Source organism: Lycorma delicatula, chromosome 1, assembly GCF_047948215.1.
Source record: "Lycorma delicatula isolate Av1 chromosome 1, ASM4794821v1, whole genome shotgun sequence".
Lineage (NCBI taxonomy): Eukaryota > Metazoa > Arthropoda > Insecta > Hemiptera > Fulgoridae > Lycorma > Lycorma delicatula.
In genome coordinates this window covers 348,632,054-348,648,526 of record NC_134455.1, presented here as the reverse complement: position 1 = coordinate 348,648,526, position 16,473 = coordinate 348,632,054, and the positions used below count along the sequence as shown (strand labels likewise).

Genomic DNA, 16,473 nt, shown 5'->3' with positions numbered 1-16,473 from the left:
ACAGACTTCAAATAGGAGGTTATGTATTCGGCCTGTATTTGTATTTATGTTTGTTTGTGCATAACCATTTTTCCTATTAATCCAACTGAAATAAACCTTGTTGCAACAGACAAAAAAAATTTGAAAACTTGTTGAACTGGTTGAAGCATGAAGCATATGTTCCAGATGGCCAATTGAGGTGACAACAGAAATTTTTAAGAAATTAAACAAATGATTCTCAGATCAATTAGTAGTTACTTTAAAAAAAAAATAGCATTAGTGCTGGTATACTCATAAGATTATCCACAATGACTTGCAATTTGTTAAAAAATGTGCTTGTTGGGTACTACAAATGCTGACAGAAGCACATATAAGATCAAGATTATTTTAACTCAACTGAAATCTTGATTTGATTGTGCAGTGAAATATTTCTTAAGTTACACAACCTCTGAAGTGAGAGGTGAATATATTATTACAAACCAGAACAAAGACAACAGAATAAAGTGTAGGGACACACTGAAACTGCAGTGACAAAGAAATTAAAAAAGAAGCGTTCTGCCAGTAAAAATATGCTTACTGCCTTTTGAAATATGCTTACTGAATATGAAAGGTTCTATTTTTTGCCATTATTTGGAACATCAATATAATGTTAACAAAGCCAATTATTATAAAAAGATCTGGCTATTCAAACAATGTGAACTAAAGAGAAAAGGGGTGATTATTAAACATCTTAATGCTCACCCTCATGTTGCCACAAAAATACAAGATATATATGATTATCAAATTAAGCTTGGAAATCTTTACCACATCCATGATACAGTGCTGATTTGGTACCACTGGACTACCACATTTTGATCTGCTAAAAACTGTTTTATGTGAAACAGTTTCAAGATAATAAAGAAATGATAACAATAGTACAAATGTAGTTCTGAGGTCATCCCAAAGAATTCTTTGCTGATGGAATAATAAAGCTCACAGAAAAGGAATTTTGAGGAGGTAAATTATATAAAAAAAATAATGAAAATATTAAAATTTGTACATACTTAGTGCTCAATCTGTAAAAGTTTATCTGTTTACTTACTGAAAGACTCTCAAACTTCATTTCATTTGTATAATTTTTTTTATAAATTTATTCTTCAAGATATTGTCATAGCTTCATATGCAAGCTAATTAACTAATGTCATTAACAGGTCATGTTGCCCCTTTTCCACTTGGATCTTTCTACTAACTGTGAAAATTCAGAAGTGCTGAACTCAGTTGTGAAGTGAGCCATGAGCTCACCCTCATGTGGGAATCATCCCTCACCACTGACATATAAATGTCTTTTATATGCCAATGTTTTTGTCTTTCAACTTCCAGTTGATGTGGATGACTTAAAACAACGTACATAAATGAAGTTGCTAGTATTATTATTTGGGATATTCCTTAATTTGTTTGGGATGAATTGGACTACCACATTAAAATCAGTCATCTAATGTACATAGCATTCATAATAGGGTTGTTTGAAAAGTACTCAGCTTGAAAAGAGGTGGTGCAATTAAGATGAAATGATATCTGTAAAAAAAGATCCTTTAGAAGGTGCACTATGAAGTTTCAGATATGCGGGTTTAGTTAACTGATTGTGGCAATCGAATAAAGAAACAAATTTTGACAATTTCTGAAAAATGATTAAAACTGAAGTTCAAGCGGTTAGCAAATACTTTGTTTTAGAAGGTTTAACCCTGATGGACATACAAAAAGAGTTAGATTCCACTTTAGAGGATTCTTCTCTTTTGTTTATGACAGTAAAAATGTGGGGAGCTGAATTTAAATGTACATCCATTCAATATGATAAATACTCAAGATGCTCAAAAACTGCTATGACTGAAAATCCAAAATACTATATTAAATGATTATCAAAGGAAGGTTCGCCAGCTGATATCACAAAAATGTTGATAGACTGTGTCCACTATATTTTACACAATAAGAAAATGCTTTCAACTCCATGGGTGCTGTGTTTGTTAATAGTCGATCAAAAGTGCATTGACCATATGATGCCAAAGATGAAACAGTGGTTGGGAGTAGATGAAAGTGCACCAAAGAAAGCAAAAATGGTACTAACCTTGACAAAAAATCATGGGTGGGGTATTTTTTGGGATTTTCAACTTTTTTTTGATATGGTGTTTATAGATTACCTGGAAAAGGGCAGGACCATCACTACGGTGTATTATGCTTCACTACTGGACCGAATGAAGGCTGATATTCAGGTTAAGCATCTGTATACAGCCAAAAAAATTGATTTTTCACTATGATAATGTGTCTCCACACTTGTCTTGGGGTTGTTTTTTTCAAATCTCTGTGTGTTTTGCTTCAAAGTGCTTCCATATGTGTTGTACTCACCAGATTTGGCTCCCAGCAATTACTTCCTTTTTTCAAACTTAAAGAAATGGCTTGCTGGATGAAGATTCACTTCAAATGATGTGGCAAAGCTGAGACAACCACTTATTTTGAGAAGTTGGACAAATCGCATTATACTGATATTAAAAATTTCAAAGTTGTTGGTCTAAATGTATCGAATTACAAAGTGATTATGTTAAAAAAAAAAGAAGAAAATTCCAAAAAATCTTGCGTTCTTTGTCAAACTGAGAACTTTCCAACTGACCTTTGTAGAATGCTTACAGATACAAACTTTAAGAAATTTCTTGTAAAACTATGTAAATAATAATCTCCATATTTGATAAATACATTTTATATAAACCATCAAAAGTATCTATTTCATTTGTAATCAACCTGTACAATAATTTACAATATCAATTTTTTTTTTCTATCATTGAAAACGGTAAATAATATATAAAAGAATAATCTTACAAATAAAACAATATGAAAATTGATTAGTTACATAATAAAATTATACATACATAATAATATAAAATTATAGATTTTTCTCTATTTAAAAAAAAAATTTCATAATTAAATTTCAGACAATGCTCAAAATATATTAAAATGATAATAACATATTTACATCATTAGTACTTTTACATGTAAATATAAAATTCCATATAAGTAATAAATACAACAGCATACTTAAGTAAGATACATGCAATCTTAAACAACATATTATAATTTAATGCAGTAAACATCACTTACATTGACTAAATTAGACTCAAAATATCAAATAGAGGTTTCATTATGTTAAAATTTTTATTATTTTATAACTACTGACTATTCTTTAGTTAGGAACTCTTTCATCATATACATGCATAACATCATCATATAACTACGACTTAACGATCACCCCCAACAAAATTTCTTTCAATTAATTATACTACAAAGAGGATAAATATAAGTAATAAATAAGTATAAAAATATATATATATATATATTACTTATAAATTATCCTCGGCTATGAAATATACCTAATTCACAATTAATATATCTTTTATATTTCTCTTTTACATCATCATCAATTTGTAATCCATTCGATTTGGCTACATAATGTTTATATATATTTAACGATTCATTATCCACTTTCGGCGGAATAACTTCAAATGAACTATCATTTGAAAATGAACTCAAACAGGTCAACTTTAGTTGCTTTGAACCAAAAGGCTGATTAACAATCCTATCAGTCAATACATACCTAAAACAAAAAAAAAAGAATAATATAAACAACGCTCACAATTAACAAACCATGATAAAATAACAATCCCTTGTCATAAAATTAAAAATTATGTACTTCAATTTTATCCCTCAAACTGCAAATTATAAAAAAGAGCAATAAAAATGATTAATCTTTATACAATAAGCATCAGTGTTTAATTAATAAATATATAGAATTGAAAATACATAACTTTAAAGACTTATCTTAATATAAATAAATTATTAACTCATTTTAAAACTGTTAACAAGGAGAGAAGTTTCTAGAAATACAATGTTTAAGAAAAAGAAAGAAAGAGAGAAAGAGAATGAAGGAAGAATATAAACAGCCAAGTAGTGTAAAAGAGAAAAATATAAACAATAAAAAATAATATTTAGAATAGAGTAGACAGTTCAAAATTAAGAGAATTCTGGAAAATAAAATAACGGTCAAGACAGTAAGTGTTGTTTTGAAACCATTATACTTTAATGATCATGGAGATAGTTTGGCTGTTATTATATCACGACAAACCTTAGGCCAGGGGATATAAATATTGCTGAAGATAAATAGGTGGTGTGACTAGTGTATAACTAGGGTATTACATTATGTGACATTAAGTGTAACAGTGTTCTGTTCTGGGGTTATGTGCGATAATCTATTTTCTAAGTTAATTGTGAGTATAAGACAAGGTTATTATCCAATTCTAAAAGTAAAAGCTAGTTTCCATTTGTAAATGGAATGAAGTTCATTAACTTCATACAAACCAATTGGGTTAGTCTAGTTGTTAAACTTGTCATCACAAAATCAGCTGATTTTCAAAGTTGAGAGTTCTAAGGTTCAAGTCCTTGTAAAGGAAGTTCCTCTGATATGGATTTAATGCTAGATTGTAAATACTTGTGTTCTTTGGTAGTTGGGTTTCAATTAGCCACACATCTCAGAAGTGGTGGACCTGACTTTGTTCCAGACTACATGTTTAACGATACATTTACTACATCTGCAGCCTGGAAAGCCAGAAGCAGTAATTACAGTTGCCTACAAACACACATGCGCGTGCGTGCACACACACACACTGAGAGAGAGAGAGAGAGAGAGAGAGAGGCCAACAGTAGCTGGAAAACTGGATGGAGAAAAACAATTTTATATAAGGATTACTTCTTTTAATTATTTATTTATATTATAAGGATTATTTAAATCAATAATGAATGATTTTTAATTATAATCTCACCATCATAATTATTTCCTAATTTTGAATTAATTTTCATAGTAATTAATAAGTTCATAATAAAATCAAAATTTTTGTTTATGATATATAAGTAACTTATTTTGTAAAATATTTTTAAAGAGTAAATAACTTATTGGAACTTTAATGTATATTCTCTTAATATCCTCTGTTGAACCAATAAGACATTACAACATCAATTTGATCTACGCATAAGAAACCAGTAAGTGATTTTGTATACATATCAATCTGAAGAAATAAAATTTCTGAATAATTGATAAAACTGAAAAATGACAAATAATATAAAAAATTTTTTTTTAAAAACTTGCTTTATATTTTTTAGTCATATTTTAATCAAATTATTATCATACATCGCATGAGTTTAATTAGTAGGTTTTTAGTTTAATTAACTACAGAGCCGAGTGAACCGCCAGGAGCTGTGTGAATGGTATGGAGCCAAGTGAATCATGCAGAGCTGAATGAATCATCAGGATCTGTATCTCAACATACCGCACACCAAAAATCATCTGTGTATATATATATATATATATATATATATATATATATATATATATATGCATACACACATGAGCACACACACACGAGGTGATGATGAAATGTTAAATTCAAAACACCAAAACTTCCATACCAATTTTCTACAGAAACTTGGTATGGAAGTTTCATATATTTATGTCAAACAACTATCGGATTTGTCATTTGTGACCCCCAAAATCCCTACGTAGCTGTTTTGCAATTTTTTACATCCCGTACCTTTAATTTGCCCCTGTACAGGAGATGTTTGCAGAAGTAATGATGAAATATTGTACTGTCACCTGAACTTAGTAACTGTAAAATTTTATCAATAGGCAATGTCAGGAAGTATGTTAAATTAAAGATACAACATTTGAGGACAAACATGAAAAAAAAGCATTGAGTTAAACAAAAGCAAGTAAAAATATAACTACCAGCTCTGTTAAATAATTCAAACATTTTTTAATGTAATAGTTTCTCTTAATTTACTCCACAGTAAAACGTTAAAAAATTAGAATTCCTAAAAAAGTTTACAATACAATTGTAGGACTTAAGTTCTATAACTCTGGGTTGTTTCTGATGCATGGCTTACACACATAATTTAATTAAAAATATTTATCATTTTATTTTAATATACTATTTTATTCATTTATTTAATTCAATGATTTCAACTAAAGTGTGCATCCATCTCGTATTTAATTCATGTGCATGTGGCAGTACTAACGGCGACAATCAGCACTAAATAAAGTAATGTAATTTCGCAACTTAAATACAACACATTTTGCTTGTATATTGTACGGCAGCTGGTGTAGCCACGAGGTTTAACGCACCAGCTACCAACTCGATTGCACTGGTGATTGAGCTCAACAAGACTTACTTTTTTACACTTAAAATATTATTCATTTATTTAATTCTCTCGCTTATCTGTGACGTCACAACATAACAGACGACTACAACAGCATTTTTTGGAGTGGGGGTGCAATTTTGCAAAAATGTTTGTTTTGCAAAAATTGTTATTTTTTAATTGTTAAAAAATGTGGTTAAGAAAAATATAACTTTATTTAGCCAAAATCTCAAAGTACTGAGAGTTACTTTGCTCTACAAACTTATCTGGGCGATAATAACATGGAAGCATTTTATGCTCAGGAAAAAATAAAAAAAAACAGTCTCACCCCCTTGGCCTTTTAAGTTGAAAGTTTAATGGCATCAATGCCCCACATATAGAAGTAATCTGACCAAGTTTGGTCAAAATTAGCCCAGTACTTCTGATAATATAAGGTGATTTAGAGACCAATAATGAACACACATACATGCGTGCGCACTTACATACTTACATTAACATGTGGAAAATTTTCAACCAGTTTTTTGGGTTCCTTAGGTGCCAAAATCTGGTGAAAATCATGCCCAAATTAAACCAATTACAATACTTTCCCTTCTAAAGCTATAGTGCTATCTGGGAAAGTAAAAGGAAAAAGTAGGCTACAAAATTTTCATGTTATGTAAGGTCTGTCGACCAGTTCTATCTTCTAAAATTACTTCTACCCAATAATTTAGTTAAATAGCGTTTTGTGGCAGCCACTTTGGAATATATGCAGTACATTGCTTATCTTCATTTCACTAAGATGCTGATAAAGTGTAAGTGTTCTTTGAAAATCTGGTTGCATGTGATAACTTGCAATCAAATGGAATAACATTTCTAAAGGTTCTTATGAATTTCATTTCCATTATTTCTAATTATCTAAAGATATATCTTCCTGGAGTCAACAACCATAAGTATGTAGTAATGTTGCTATTGTCATTACTTTGTAACATTTTGATATAATTCATATTATTTTATTAATAAAACCCAATTCGAACAATTTCACACCAATTTTAGCCGTTCTTTCAATCAATCTTTAGAGAGTGAAATGGCTATTTTCATCTTCGCATCAGTTTACATTATTGCTATTAGTTTTTAAAGTTAGACAGAAATGTACGTAGAATATAATTGGAGTATATAATGGACTTGAATTTATAAACCTCTTATTCTGATTGGTAGATTTTATAGATTACATATGTTCTCTACAGATAAAAAAATGAAATGCTCAGCGTTTGCCTGGATGGATCAAGGAAACCATGGTAAAAACTTGTGTTTCAGCTCCAAAATTATTCTTTTAATTTACAGACCAGTATAAAGGCTATTCTGTTGATTCAGGTACAAATAAAATATTTTTACTAAAAAAAAAAAAAAAAAAAAAAATACATAAATATTTTTTTACAACATTTAGTAGAAAAAAGTTTCATTAATGCTAAAATTTCACTGTAGTTAATGAAAACTGAAGAGATCAGTGTATTGCAATAAAATTTTGTTATCTTTGTAGGATCTAAACAAAAAAGAAGATTGCAAATGTAAGAAAACTAGAATACCAGAGAGATGCAAAAAAAAATTAATAGATAATTGACACAACGAGAAAGAAATTGGATTACAAATTAGGCTTAAGCCCTATCACCTTGTTAATAAATATTTCATTTAAAACAGGAGTTTTTCCAGATTATTTCAGATGTAGTAAAATTATTCCAGTTTTAAAAAAAAAAGATTCTCTTTTCAAATTTAACAATTATGACTCTGTATCTATTTTATCATCATTTTCTAAAAGTTTTGAAAGAGCAGCAATTGGAAAATTGGAAACAGTCGAAAACTCTGAGGACAATAAACTATTATCAGATAGCCAATTTGGTTTTCATAAAAATAGAAATACCACTGGAGAGATTAATGAATAAAAATCTTGCACTGTTAGTGCCTTGGATAGATCGTTATTGTTTTCTATGAGATTGATCTCATCAGTTGTTACTTAAATCATTTCACTGGATTGCTTGTAGATCTGGATTTGGTACCACAGATTTTCTTCATTGGTATTATAGCTGAATGACTGACATGGAAGAAACATACAGCCCGACTTTGAAGAGACTGAATAACGTTTATTTTGTAATCTGATTGAGTATTAATTCCTTATTAATGGTATATTATGGTTTTATAAATATATTATGCAAACATATTCACTGCTGACTTATGGAGTAATTTTTAGGAGCTCATCGACTGACAAGAATATAAAAAAATTGTTCGTATCATTAATTATGTTCACCCATAATATTTATGCAAGTCCAGATTCAGATATTTAAATATTTTAACATTTTTTAATATAATATAATTATATTTTGTTAAGTCCTATCCATCTAAATTTATATCTTTCATCTGAAATTTACAATTATAAGACCCACCAAAGAGATGCATTTTCCTTTCCAACACACAGAACTGCTGCTTTAAAAATTCCCTTTTTATGCAATTGTAAGTTATATTTAGAATTGTATTATAATAAACGTTTACGTGTAAGAAAAATTTATTTCATTCCAACAACAATTTCAAAAAGCAGCCGTTGAAATTTTTTTCACGAGGAAAGCTATACATGAATTTTTAGCTAAAACAATTTTGGTTGTTGATCTTAATATTAATATACTGTGTGTCCCATGAAGAGGTTTACGCTTTTGATTTGATTTCACTCACCCATTTCTCCACCAATTCTATTGAAATTTACAGACCTTTTAACAAAGGTTCGAAAAATGTTCTGTGAAAATTTTAATCTTCCAGAATTTATAGAAGCAAAATGACACTTTCCAAATAAAAACATCCATTTCAGATAAACTACATTTTTTATTCATTACAAAGAGCTGGTAAAAGTGATTAAAAGCAGATGATTTATTATTAAACGGCTGTTCAAACTGAATAAAACAAGTTAATAGTTAGTCATAACCATGACTAATTATCAAACTGTTTTTAATTATTCTAGTTCCAATTATCATCTGTTTTTAATCATTTTTACCAGCTATTTTGTAATGAATTAAAAATATAATTTATCTGAAATTGATGCTTTTATTTGAAAGCTGCCATTTTGCTTCTATAAATCCTAGAAGGTTCAAATTTTCACAGAACATTTTTAAAACCTTTGTTAAAAAGTCTGCAAAGTTTCAATAGAATCGGTGGTGGAATGGGTGAGTGATACTAAATTAAAAGCAATACCTCTTTGTGGGACACACAGTATATCTAGTTACATTTTGAAGTAGAAAGTGTGACCAGCAGTGATCTTGTGACCTACTTATGAGTCATTTGGTGTGTCATGATTTTTCATGTAAAATGATTGAATTTTAAAATATTTTTTTTTTGTATTTTGTTGTTTATGTTTTATTTGATCGTTATTGTAGGTACTTTATTTTATGTATTGCATTTAAATTTTGTGTATACTTATTATTTATTAACGTCTATATGCCTACAAGCGCCCATGATGATGATGAGGTAGAGTGTGTATACGAAGAGATTGATGAAGCAATTAAACACGTAAAAGGAGATGAAAATTTAATAATAGTTGGAGATTGGAATGCAAGCATCGGAAAAGGCAAGGAAGGAAATATAGTGGGTGAATACGGGCTGGGCAAAAGGAATGAAAGAGGGGACCGACTTATAGAGTTTTGCACGAAGTATAATTTAGTAATTGCCAACACCCAATTTAAAAATCATAATAGAAGAATATACACTTGGAAAAAGCCAGGCGATACTGCAAGGTATCAGATAGATTATATCATGGTTAAGCAAAGATTTAGAAATCAACTCGTTGACTGCAAAACTTACCCTGGAGCAGACATTGATAGCGACCATAATTTGGTGATAATGAAATGTAGATTGGGGTTTAAAAACCTGAAGAAAAGGTGTCAGATGAGTCGGTGGAATTTAGAGAAGCTTGAGGAAGAGGAGGTAAAGAAGATTTTTGAGGAGGACATCGCAAGAGGTCTGAGTAAAAAAGATAAGGTAGAAAATGTAGAAGAAGAATGGGAGAATGTTAAAAAGGAAATTCTTAAATCAGCAGAAGCGAACTTAGAGAGCTGCATCAAACCAGTCAAATGACTGAAGACAAAAAAAAAACTTATTATTTATATATACTTATGACATGGTGCCTACTGCCCTTTGGGACCAAAGGTATTCTGTGACAACAGAAATCAAATAAGTCAATATTAATTATTAAAATTAATCCAACCTACTGTAAAAATTACTTTTTATTTTTTTTTCTGGAGGTTTTTAATTTCTACAACACATCTCATTCTGGTGTAGATACATCTCTGTTTTTCATCTGGAAAGGTCTGACTTTAAATTCTACAACGCATAAAAAAAACCTGATTGCTCTAAATGCCCAGCAGACAGCTTGGCATCTTTTTGTGCTATATTTTTTATATACTGGGTGAACAACTTAAATCCAAACTGCTACAGACTACACACATGTAACATTTTATGTCATGTAATATTTTATGAATGAAATGAAAACAAATTAAATTACATTCTGTATTTAGATTAGCAAAAGTTTATATGTTTACCATATATTTACAAAAGATGTTCAAACTGAGTGCCTGCACTTTTGTCTCAAATGATCATATTGAGAGTCAACTGACTCAACTAAACAAATCTGTGAAATGGAGAGGCCACCACCATCCGGTGTCAATTCATTCTTTTGTGAAAGCCGCATGAACACGTGCTAGTCATTTGATGTGTGATGTGTTGCTCTGTCTTGTTGGAAAAAAGCATAATCTTTTTCACAATCTGTTAATGGAGTGTAAAATTTTTTGAAAATTATTTGGTACTTTTGAATTGACAGTCTCGTCAAAAAATATCAATCCTACTATAAAATTACCAGAAACAGCACACCATACACAAATTCTTTTAATGTTAAGTGAATGCTCAAATATCTGGTGACGATTTTCAGTCATATGATACCTAATGTGAGAATTAACAAGCCCAAATAAATGACCCCGTGCCTTGTCTGATGTAAAATACAGCATCTATCAGCAATGTTTTTGAGAAGACAGTTGCAATAATTAAGATGTTTCAGTTTTTCTGTTCTCTTAAGTTGTTGCATAGTTTTCAAATTTAAATCATAAAGAATCTTATAGAAAGATGTATATTTTACATTACATTTTATGATAACTTATGTATAGATTTTTTCAGACCAGTAGAAATTCTTCTTTGAATATCAACTAGACTATAGTGAGTTCTAACAGAAAGTCTACTGTTTCATTTTGTGTTTGAATCCAACTGTGTTGTATACCATTTTTTAACTAATTTGTGTATGCTGCACTTAGCTACTGGTACTGGTAAATTATTCCTGGAATACTTGATGCATTTCTTTAAAGAATCTGGGTAATAAGTTTCCACTGTAGGAACCCTTTCCTCAAGTGAATAAGGCATAACTGAATAAGACTGAATAACTACAAAGAATGAAACTATTCTGCACTGCAGTATGGACAGTTTACAACTGACAACAATAAACAACAGCAGTAACATACATAATCAGTAGTGTCATGAGTAATAGCTGCATTAAAGGTGACTCAAATAAATGCAGTTCGAGCTGGCTGGGTTTGGTTTTAAGTTGCACTCCAGTGTTACATTAATTTGCATAAGCTACTTGTTCCTGTGAACTACACAATGCAACAGCCATCTGCAGGTAAAGTTCAGCAATATAATATAATTATGAATACAACAGAAACATAAAATAATCATTGGAAGAATAAGTAAAACTAATTAATTGCTTAAATAGGTTTATTAAAAATAATTCATTTAATTACATACCTCTTATATAACATAGAATCTGATCGTGAGGGAAAACTGATGTCAACACCGTATGTCTGTTTCATTGATGGAAAAAGTGACTGAAATGTTATAATTCCTGATGTGTACACATCTTTGGCAGGAGATGACTGATGTGAGTCTGAACATTTGCTTTCAAAGTCTTCATCATCACTCTCCGTACTTGAACTGCAAAAAATAATTAACAAAAAAAGTTCGTAGAAATAATTACTGAGATAAAACTGTTTGTAATGCAACTACATTCTATTCAGCTGCAAATTCAAACATGAGCTGTGATGTGTTTTTTTTCTAAATATACTTAAAAAGTACCAGTTAAAGTAACACAACATTGTTATTTATACCGAGAAACAAAATTCATGAAAGTTAATAAAAATAGTAGTATTATAATCAAGATAATTTTTTGCTTTAAAATAGATCTCATAGGCAAAGAAAGCTACTAAGATTAGAGTGTAATTCGATGATTATGATGGTGGTACACAGAAAAAAAAGGCATAATGATGAAATATGTTTAACATATTGGCCAGGGTATTTTTTTTTTAATGCATGTAATTTTCTTGTATTAAAAGCCCCTACTGACTGGAATTCATGTTTCCACTGTGTTACAGGACACCCATATCTTGTAAGCTTTTGCCTCTTCTAACACTGTCAGTCATTCATAGAACTGTTTATATTACTTAAGTGATGTTATGAGCTGTAAAAATGTCTATCTTGTTTGTATTCTAACCACACCAATTATATATATATCTTGTATTGCACCAAAGTGAAGGTAAATTTTAGCTTTATTTTACCAACTACCTGCATTGCACATAAGGGAAATTAGAGGGGAAAATAGGGTGCCTTACCATTAATGCTCATACAGGACACATGCAAACGGTACTGCAGCCAGTGAATTATAGACTGGGCAAATAAATACATGCAGGTGAATTCATCAGTCATCATCAAGCAAGACAAATGAAAGTATCCATGCATTAAGTAAATTCAAATGAATCACAACAGAATTTTACAATTAAAATTAATTTTCTGGAAGTTTCAGAACATTCATGTAAATATTATTTAACTAATTTAAGGGTATTGTGCAAGTTGGATTCCAAAAATGCTCACAAATATTAAAAAAATATAAGAAAGGTTTTAAATATTAAACATTTAAGAATGTATACTACCCTAAGATGATGAATTTTAAAATTACCGTATAAACCTAATATGACACCAGTCAACTATACTGATGTCATTAAAATATTAATAGTTAATGCAATAAACAAGGTGGAGCTTACAAAGAAAAAAAATTCAGAAGGAAATTACACTGATTAACTAAATGGCTTATAGAAACACAATTACAACATTACACGTAAGAAATAATGTTGGTGACTGCCAACAAAATAATAACAAAATAACAACAAAATAATAAAACCTCTGGTTTCATTATGTAACAGATTTAACAGGTTGACTACATGAGAACTGTAAGAGACCCTCACTGCTCGCTGTCAATTATCTTTCGAGAGACTAAATAATGACCTTCATGCACTACTATAATCTGACTAAACCACATTTTACCTCTATTGCCTGGTTAAAGAATCTTAACCAATATTATGACTATTTTCTGTCATATCTAATACATAAATACTACAAAAATGTTAATTTGCCTTGTACAAATTATAGGATAAATGTGGCCCTCAAGTGTCAAATAACAAAATTTATTCATAATTTTAACATAATGAATTCTTAAGTGATTAGTGCCTCACAGAATATAAAAACATACAATAAACTTTCTTAGTTCACTTTCTATAGTAATAATTTGAATTACATTTATTATATAATTAGGAAAAAAAATTGTTTTGATTATTTTCAAAAAAATTTGAGATTAACTATTCTTTATTGTTATAATTAGTTCAATATTTTAAAAATAATACACATAACAAAAAATTGATGTAATTAAGTTAATGAAAATTATTTTATGTTTCAAACTTAGCTTACACAAATATGTTTCTTAAATTCAATCCCACGCATTCAGTATAGCAATTCAATAAAAAAATACAAATAGTTCCGTTCTGCCTGATACAATTCATTATTGTATCTGCAAATATAAGTGATATATTATTACTGTTATAATATATATATATATATATATATATATATATATATATATATTATTACTGTTATAATATATATATATTAGTGATTATTGAGTAATCAATTAAATACAGTGAGTAAATATTAAAATAAAGTAATTCAGATAAAAAATTACAAAAATTATTAAATAAAAAAAAAGTAATAAAAAATTATCAAAAATGAAAAGTGAACACAAATAACTACTAGTTTAGTCACTGGAGAATATCTATAAATACAATTTTTTTTCAGATAAATAAACACAAAGGGATTCACAGTACCAATTAAAATTTTTTCAAAGAATATAATTGACTGTTATCCAGCAGTGATTTATATAAAACAAACTGATGTACTACTTAGAAGCCTGGCTATATGGAATTGTTCAGTGACCTCACATCTATCTACTTTCAATTCAACATAAAATTAAATGGAACTCGGCAAACAATTTTTACCACTACAGAAGTTCGGATTACAGAAGTGCATCACGTATGAATAAGTCCCTCAAGGACTACATTTCATAATTAACAGACATTAGAAAAAAAAATTTTAAAAAATTAAGACTTCATAATAGTAGTTTCGTTTCTCTGGAATTCACCAACTTCCATTTACAATATTGTGCAAATCAAGGAAACACTTAAAAGTTAACAAATTTTTATCATTTACTTGCATGAATTTATACTGTATAATTTTGTTACAAAATATATCCACCTATTTATGTTATCACCTCTTTCACACTTTTTTGTAAAATTTAATTTTTTGGAATACTTGATGCATTTCTTTAAAGAATCTGGATAATAAGTTTCCACTGTAGGAACCCTTACGTTCCTAGGTTTTGGGATGAAAAATTTAAACAAAATAATTTTTAGGCACACTTTTTTCAGACGCTCACAACAGTGACAATTGAATTCATTTTTAGTATATTTGTATTATTCTAAACAATAATTTTTTACACAAAATGTTTTTTGAGCTAGTGTCAATAAATTTTTTTCACTTGTTCATTTAATTTTTTTGGCTTAATAAATAAGTGATCCAAATACAACGTTAAAAGTTGTGATTAATAATAATTAGAAGCCAACATCCATTGGTTATATCTTCAAGATGTTGAGCATTACACACAGTTTTTTTTTAAAGTGATGGTAATTTTTAGTTCTGGGCGTTTCCCTTTGGGGTTTGTAATTTGATAAATGTTGTGTAATAAATATTTTATGATGGTTGTTAAAATTTTTGTATAATATATATAACTCCTTATGTAAATTATAACCTTCAACATTAATTAATTTTGTGTATTTCTTACCTGGCGAATATAGCTATCTCTTTTTCTATTTAGCCTCCAGAACCACTGCAAGGTATTACTTCAGAGGATGAATGAGGATAATGTAAATCAAGTGTAGTCTTGTACAGTCTCTCAGGTCAACCATTCCCGACATGTGTTGTTAATTGTAACCCAACCACCAAAGAACATTGGTATCCACGATCTAGTATTCAAATCCATATAAAAGTAACTGCGTTTACTAGGATTTGAAAACCTTACAACTGAACTACTAGACTAGCTTGATGGGTTGGTAACTACAGGCCTATACTCAATTACTTTTACTCTACTCCTTTTTATTCTAATCAACGATAAGAAATTACTTTTTTGTAGGGTGTGAAAAAAAGCCACCCGACCAGGATTTTAACCCATAACCTTCCTGATTAAAGGCAAAGATCCTATCACTCCACCATGGATGTAACTCTGGGGTGATTTGTAATATTTGGTTAAAAAAACATTTTACACACACAGTCCATCACATTTTGATTAACTATTGACCAAGGAAAAACAAATGATCTAATATCATTATAATTAATAAAACTTACTGAACGATAATCAGGTACCTAAAACAATAAGACTATTTAATATGAATTACATTCTAACACTGATCTATACAATAAAATCATGCTCCCTGTCAGAAAAAATAAAAAAAATACATATAAACAGTGAGAAAAAGTATTTATTAAAAGGACAAAATAGACAAAAAAAAAATCATCAAATAATACGAGGCAAGCATAGAAAGACCAATAAGAGACGGAAGTCAGCAAATGTTGATTATGGTTATATCGAGAAGAAACAGAATTTGTGAGTAGTGGTCTTTGCTGAGTATCATACTTGGTGGATGAGGGACGATGGAGAAAGTTTGATGAACAGCAGACCAAGAGACAGGGAGCTCCATCAAGTTTATCAGAATTCATATTTCTAATGTTTCAGTTCAAAAATTCAGCATTTAAAGATTGGTCATCATGAGAATAATTGTTAAAATTGATCAGAAAACAATGTTTTTCATCATTTGTTGTACAAAATATTGACTGCACTGATACAGAGACAGT

General features: G+C 29.5%; 1 protein-coding gene across 3 annotated transcripts in view; it reads right to left on the bottom strand.

Moving 5' to 3' along the window:
• Positions 1-2,796: 2,796 nt before the first annotated feature.
• Positions 2,797-16,473, bottom strand: part of FIG4 (polyphosphoinositide phosphatase FIG4) — a 105,335-nt gene continuing 91,658 nt past the window's right edge. The window contains exons 15-16 of one of the 3 annotated variants that reach the window (XM_075382451.1): positions 11,992-12,177; positions 2,797-3,598 (exon numbers count right to left, since the gene is read on the bottom strand). In XM_075382451.1, the coding sequence (XP_075238566.1) occupies positions 3,352-3,598; positions 11,992-12,177 (433 nt within the window). In that variant the 3' untranslated portion in view covers positions 2,797-3,351. Of the gene's footprint in view, positions 3,599-11,991; positions 12,178-15,471; positions 15,588-16,473 lie in introns of those variants that run through there. The other 2 variants (XM_075382452.1, XM_075382453.1) reach the window with 2 other exon arrangements.